The sequence below is a fragment of the Schistocerca cancellata genome, unplaced genomic scaffold (genome assembly GCF_023864275.1).
Source record: "Schistocerca cancellata isolate TAMUIC-IGC-003103 unplaced genomic scaffold, iqSchCanc2.1 HiC_scaffold_1101, whole genome shotgun sequence".
In the NCBI taxonomy this organism is placed as follows: Eukaryota; Metazoa; Arthropoda; class Insecta; order Orthoptera; family Acrididae; genus Schistocerca; species Schistocerca cancellata.
This window is the reverse complement of record NW_026047100.1, coordinates 2344499-2352173: the sequence shown is the minus strand read 5'-3', so window position 1 is coordinate 2352173 and position 7675 is coordinate 2344499. Positions and strand designations below refer to the sequence as shown.

The window sequence follows — 7675 nt, the reverse complement described above, 5'->3', positions numbered from 1 at the left end:
CACAGCAAACATAAACATAGCTGAAGCCTTGCAGACAAACAAAAATTACGCGAAGCGAAATGTAGTGTGAGGAGGGCTATGCGAGAGTCGTTCAATGAATTCGAAAGTAAAGTTCTATGTACTGACTTGGCAGAAAATCCTAAGAAATTTTGGTCTTATGTCAAAGCCGTAGGTGGATCAAAACAAAATGTCCAGACACTCTGTGTCCAAAATGGTACTGAAACAGAGGATGACAGACTAAAAGTCGAAAAACGAAATGTCCTTTTCTGAAGCTGTTTCACAGAGGAAGACTCCACTGTAGTTCCTTCTCTAGATTGTCGCACAGATGACAAAATGGTAGATATCGAAATAGACGAGAGAGAGATAGAGAAACAATTAAAATCGCTCTAAAGAGGAAAGGCCGCTGGACCTGATGGGATACCAGTTCGATTTTACACATAGTACGTGAAGGAACGTGCCCCCCTTCTTGCAGCGGTATACCGCAGGTCTCTAGAAGAGCGTAGCGTTCCAAAGGATTGGAAAAGGGCACAGGTCATCCCTGTTTTCAAGAAGAGCCGTCGAACAAATGTGCAGAACAATAGACCTATATCTCTAACGTCGATCAGTTGTAGAATTTTGGAACACGTAGTATGTTCGTGTATAATGACTTTTCAGGAGACCAGAACTCTACTCTGTAGGAATCAGCATGGGTTTCGAAAAAGACGATCGTGTGAATCCCAGCTCGCGCTATTCGTCCACGAGACTCAGAGGGCCATAGACAGGGGTTCACAGGTAGATGTCGTGTTTCTTGACTTCCGCAAGGCGTTCGATACAGTTCCCCACAGTCGTTTAATGAACAAAGTAAGAGCATATTGACTATCAGACCAATTGCGTGATTGGATTGAAGAGTTCCTAGGTAACAGAAGGCAGCATGTCATTCTCAATGGAGAGAAGTCTTCCGAAGTAAGAGAGATTTCAGGTGTGCCGCAGGGGAGTGTCGTAGGACCGTTGCTATTCACAATATACATAAATGACCTTTTGGGTAACATCGGAAGTTAACTGAGTTATTTAAAATGGAATGATCATTTAAAGTTGATCGTCGGTAAAGCAGATGCCAGACTGAGATTCATTGGAAGAATCCTATGGAAATGCAATCCGAAAACAAAGGAAGTAGGTTACAGTACGCTTGTTCGCCCACTGCTTGAATACTGCTCAACAGTGTGGGATCCGTACCAGATAGCGTTGATAGAAGAGATAGAGAAGATCCAACGGAGAGCAGCGCGCTTGGTTACAGGACCATTAAGTAATCGCGAAAGCGTTACGGAGATGATAGATAAACTCCAGTGGAAGACTCTGCAGGAGAGACGCTCAGTAGCACGGTACGGGCATTTGTTGAAGTTTCTAGAACATACCTTCACCGAGGAGTCAAGCAGTATATTGCTCCCTCCTATGTTTATCTCGCGAAAAGACCATGAGGATAAAATCAGAGAGATTAGAGCCCACACAGAGGCATACCGACAATCCTTCTTTCCACGAACAATACGAGACTGGAATAGATGGGAGAACCGATAGAGGTACTCAAGGTACCATCCGCCACACACCGTTAGGTGGCTTGCGGAGTATGGATGTAGATGTAGATGTAGATGCTTGCGAGAGTGGAAGCTGTCATCAAGGCTAAAGGTGGGCCAACGCCATACTGAATTCCAGCATTACCGATGGAGGACGCCACGAACTTGTAAGTCATTTACAGCCAGGTGTCCTGATACTTTTGACCACATATTGTAAGAGTGTGAAGCCGGCCTTTCACTTTCATTGCTCCCACACCGAGAATATCAGCAGAAACATTTTCGATACCTGTGACATGTTAATTTTCTACTTCTACAGAACTACACTCCTGGAAATTGAATTAAGAACACCGTGAATTCATTGTCCCAGGAAGGGGAAACTTTATTGACACATTTCTGGGGTCAGATACATCACATGATCACACTGACAGAACCACAGGCACATAGACACAGGCAACAGAGCATGCACAATGTCGGCACTAGTACAGTGTATATCCACCTTTCGCAGCAATGCAGCCTGCTATTCTCCCATGGAGACGATCGTAGAGATGCTGGATGTAGTCCTGTGGAACGGCTTGCCATGCCATTTCCACCTGGCGCCTCAGTTGGACCAGCGTTCGTGCTGGACGTGCAGACCGCGTGAGACGACGCTTCATCCAGTCCCAAACATGCTCAATGGGGGACAGATCCGGAGATCTTGCTGGCCAGGGTAGTTGACTTACACCTTCTAGAGCACGTTGGATGGCACGGGATACATGTGGACGTGCATTGTCCTGTTGGATCAGCAAGTTCCCTTGTCGGTCTAGGAATGGTAGAACGATGGGTTCGATGACGGTTTGGATGTACCGTGCACTATTCAGTGTCCCCTCGACGATCACCAGTGGTGTACGGCCAGTGTAGGAGATCGCTCCCCACACCATGATGCCGGGTGTTGGCCCTGTGTGCCTCGGTCGTATGCAGTCCTGATTGTGGCGCTCACCTGCACGGCGCCAAACACGCATACGACCATCATTGGCACCAAGGCAGAAGCGACTCTCATCGCTGAAGACGACACGTCTCCATTCGTCCCTCCATTCACGCCTGTCGCGACACCACTGGAGGCGGGCTGCACGATGTTGGGGCGTGAGCGGAAGGCGGCCTAACGGTGTGCGGGACCGTAGCCCAGCTTCATGGAGACGGTTGCGAATGGTCCTCGCCGATACCCCAGGAGCAACAGTGTCCCTAATTAGCTGGGAAGTGGCGGTGCGATCCCCTACGGCACTGCGTACGATCCTACGGTCTTGGCGTGCATCCGGTCCCAGGTCGACGGGCACGTGCACCTTCCGCCGACCACTGGCGACAACATCGATGTACTGTGAAGACCTCACGCCCCACGTGTTGAGCAATTCGGCGGTACGTCCACCCGGCCTCCCGCATGCCCACTATACGCCCTCGCTCAAAGTCCGTCAACTGCACATACGGTTCACGTCCACGCTGTCGCGGCATGCTACCAGTGTTAAAGACTGCGATGGAGCTCCGTATGCCACGGCAAACTGGCTGACACTGACGGCGGCGGTGCACAAATGCTGCGCAGCTAGCGCCATTCGACGGCCAACACCGCGGTTCCTGGTGTGTCCGCTGTGCCGTGCGTGTGATCATTGCTTGTACAGCCCTCTCGCAGTGTCCGGAGCAAGTATGGTGGGTCTGACACACCGGTGTCAATATGTTCTTTTTTCCATTTCCAGGAGTGTATTTCGAAACCCTGTTTTAAAATAGATTCTTCAGCGACTGTTACTAGTGAAACAAAGTAAATCCAAGACACAAATAGTGATCACCCGTCTTATTCAATGGATCTGTCTGGATATCTAATGCACACAGTCTAAACAGTCAGTACAAGCAGGAACTGAGGACTTCCTCTGCGAAAATTAGACATTGTAGTTGAGAAACTGTATGAGCGAACGTTATCTGCAGTTATCAATACTATCTGCAATGCCGTGGTACTATTACTTCAGCTACAAAATGATAGTACGCCGGCCGGAGTGGCCGAGCGGTTTTAGGCTCTACAGTCTGGAACCGCGCGACCGCTACGGTCGCAGGTTCGAATCCTGCCTCGGGCATGGATGTGTGTGATGTCCTTAGTTAGTTAGGTTTAAGTAGTTTTAAGTTCTAGAGGAATGATGACCTCAGAAGTTAAGTCCCATAGTGCTCAGAGCCATTTGAACCATTTCAGCCAAAATTATAGTACACATGTCGGTTGAAGGGAAAGGGTATTCTCTATGGCTGGATCTGGCATATCGTGCTGTGCATGCTTGATCAATGTTGTGCTGTTGGACTGTTTGAGAAGTGTGTAGAATGAGATGCAAGCTGAGTAGGCCTGCTTCCCGTAGGCAATGTTTCCCAGAAACACGCTCCAGATTTTAGTAGATGGTTGATCCCCTGTGTGAATTAACTGCTGCAAGGCTAAATGCACGACTGTTGGTTAAATTACGAATAATACAGATTCCAGTCACAAAAAAGGTCCTTTTCTTGAAAGACAGCAGAAGTAAAGAGAAAAATCTCGTTGAATACAGTGATAATATAGTTCCTTACGACCTTTTCCTTATTTTGTTAGACGTTAACTTTGAACGAATTCCAGATCAAGTAATATCGCGCTGTAGAAATAAATCATGGAAATGAGGTCCCCGCCGCTTCTGGAGCTTGTTGTGAAAATAAAATGTACTGAAAAAATTGTTAACTCTTTAAAATGGTACACTACTGGCCTTTAAAATAGCTACACCAAGAAGAAATACAAATGATAAACTGGTATTCATTGCACAAATATTTTATAATGGAACTGACCTGCGATTACATTTTCACGCAATTTGGGTGCATAGATCCTGAGAAATCAGTAACCCGAACAAACTCTGGCCATAATAACGGCCTTGATACGCCTGGGCATTGAGTCAAACAGAGCTTGGATGGCGTGTACAGGTACAGCTGCCCATGCAGCTTCAACACGATACCACAGTTCACCAAGAGTAGTGACTAGCGTATTATGACAGCCAGTTGCTCGGCCACCATTGACTAAACGTTTTCAATAGGTGAGAAATCTGGAGAATGTGCTGGCCAGGGCAGCAGTCGAACATTTTCTATATCCAGAAAGGCCCGCACAGGACCTGCAACATGCGGTCGTGCATTACCCTGCTGAAATGTAGAGTTTCACAGGGATCGAATGAAGGGTAGAGCCACGGGTCATAACACATCTGAAATATAACGTCCACTGTTCAAAGTGCCGTCAATGCGAACAAGAGGTGACCGAGACGTGTAACCAATGGCACCCCATACCAGCACGCCAGGTGGTACGCCAGTATGGCGATGACGAATACACGCTTCCAATGTGCGTTCACCGCGATGTCGCCAAACACGGATGCGACCATCATGATGCGGTAAACAGAACCTGGATTCATCCGAAAAAATGACGTTTTGCCATTCGTGCACCCAGGTTCATTGTTGAGTACACCATCGCAGGCCCTCCTGTCTGTGATGCAGTGTCAAGGGTAACCGCAGCATGGTCTCCAAGCTGATAGTCCATGCTGCTGCAAACGTCGTCGAACTGTTCGTGCAGATTGCTGTTGTCTAGCAAACGTCCCCATCTGTTGACTCAGTGATCGAGACGTGGCTGCACGATCCGTTACAGCCATGCGGATAAGATGCCTGTCATCACGACTGCGAGTGATATGAGGCCATTGGAATCCAGCACGGCGTTCCGTATTACCTTCCTGAACCCACAGATTCCATATTCTGCTAACAGTCATTCGATCTCGACCAACGAGAGGAACAATGTTGCGATACGATAAACCGCAATCGCGATAGGCTGCAATCCGACCTTTATCAAAGTCGGAAACGTGATGGTACGCATTTCTCCTCCTTACACGAGGAATCACAACAACGTTTCACCAGGCTACACCGGTCAACTGCTGTTTGAGAAATCGGTTCGAAACTTTCTTCATGTCAGCATGTTGTACTTGTCGACACCGGCTCCAACCTTGTGGAATGCTGTGGAAAGCTAATCATTTGCATATCACTGCATCTTCATCCTGTAGGTTAAGTTTCGCATCTGTAGCATGTCATCTTCGTGGTGTAGCAATTTTAATGGCCAGTAGTGCATTATTATAGATTTGAAGGTATTCACCAATGACATCAGTCTGACACTGCAAGAATATGACATTGCTGGAATTGACTGATGATGGACCACATTTATCAACTGTTGCTCGAGACTGGTCTGTCTGTTGCTTGCAGAAGTATCAGAAGTCATCTGTAAGCCGAAAGGACTGCTCAGTGACGCCGTGTTTCAGAATTATCCACAATGGAAGTGGTTAACGACATCAACGAGATACCTGCCATGGGCCTGGGCGCCCTTCTGGATGCGGGGGTCGGCGCCATGGTGACGCTGGTGGCGGGCGACACGCGGCTGGCGGCGCACAGGGCCGTCCTGGCGGACAGGAGCCCCGTGTTCGCCGCCATGTTGTCCCACGACACCCTCGAGGCCAGCAGCGGTGCAGTGAGCATCCCAGACGTGGGGGGCCCAGTGCTGAGGGAGCTCATTGCCTACCTGTACACCCTGCGGGCCCCCCAGCTACCCGGCATGGCCCCCCAGCTGCTGGCCGCAGCGGTCAAGTACGGCGTGTCGGGGCTGAAGGCGGAGTGCGAGCGGCAGGTGGCTGCTCAGCTGACTGTGGAGAATGCGGCGGCCGCAGCAGCCCTCTCCATCCACTATTCCTGCAGTGACCTCAGGCAGGCTGCGCTGGCGTTCATTAGGACCTGTCCGTTGGAGGTGATAGCCACTCAGGGGTGGGCAGACACCATGCGAAAACAGCAGGAAGACTTGATTAAAGTCAGTCAGCTGCTGTACGATCCACCACCACAAACCAGGTAAGAGTGCGACAATGGACTCATTCGTGTCTCTCAGTTTTGCATGTGTGTATTTCCAAACCTACAGTTTTTGCCACTCAATTTACTCAAATGTGTCTCTGCTGTAAAATACCTCATCATGGACAGTCATTACCTGATGGCTCACGATGCTGTCTTTGCTCTCTTGCAGCAGGTTCATTAACTCTCTAAACTGAACCCACTTCGTTACCAGATATTCTCGCTATCAAAAATCATCAAAGAGTTGTGTTAACCTACATGTGTACAAAAAGTGGTCTTGTAGGTTTTTGCATCAAGTGCCAGGACAAAGGCTACGTTCGCTGTGTGAATACCACATGAGCCATCCTTCCATGGACCCTAAGTTGTAATGTCCAGCACAGCCTCAGACACAGTGGTGAGTGTTGTTTGCAGCAGGCAGCCTGTACTTGTTCCTGTAAACCATATCACATAAAGTAGCGTTTAAAGTTGTTTAGTGCCTCTGTGGGTGATGACAATGAGATACCTTTGAATAGTGTCACGCTGCATGAAGATGAGGAGCATATATGTCACTTACAACCGACACTTGGAACGAGATAGTGTACTGGAGAAAGTTTCAATGAGGGCAGCAACATGTTTACAATTTTCGATTGCTGATACTGGCCTGTGGAATTTTCTTCATGTTGTAAAGCAGACTGCCAGAGTAATTGCTATTCACACCTCAGTACTACAGCTTCGTTTGTTGCATAGTTGTCTGTCACTTTACTTCTATGTGCAAGCCATACATCAGTAATTTTCCCAACATATTTCTTTGTTCTCACCAAATCCAAACAGCTCACAAAAGATTTTGAATTACTCTAAACGCACTTATAACGAAGGAATAATGATTTGCTGTCAGGGTCTGTATGGAAGAGGTTCAAAAAACCAGGTGAAGAAAAGCACCAACGCTCCAGTGTTTGGCTGAACACGCCTCATACAGTCTGAGACCACCTCACAGGACCACAAACCAGTTCTCACAGCAGCTCCCATAAAATTGAGTTCCAAGAACTCTTGAAGGCAGAAATTGACTGTGGATATTGCATTAGAGACACAGTCCCTCTGACTGTTAAGAGATGTCACTAAACCTGCCCAAAGATGTAAACAACCATGCATGAGCAGCGCCTATTAGATGGAGGGGGTCTGACAGCCAATCAGTTCCAATCGTTCCGCCAGGAAGGAGGTACATGGTTCGTGTTGACAGTAGTTCAACCATGCCTAGATGGTCAATA

General features: G+C 48.1%; 1 protein-coding gene across 1 annotated transcript; it reads left to right on the top strand.

Annotated features, from left to right (window-relative positions):
- Positions 1–5868: 5868 nt before the first annotated feature.
- LOC126155891 (speckle-type POZ protein-like) lies at positions 5869–6438 on the top strand. Its single transcript, XM_049916262.1, has one exon. It carries the CDS (start codon positions 5869–5871, stop codon positions 6436–6438), a length of 570 nt encoding a protein of 189 aa, XP_049772219.1.
- Positions 6439–7675: the final 1237 nt, after the last annotated feature.

Excerpts from the sequence above, each read along its gene's own strand:
- LOC126155891 (XM_049916262.1), top strand. The coding sequence starts at position 5,869 with ATGGAAGTGGTTAACGACATCAACGAGATACCTGCCATGGGCCTGGGC.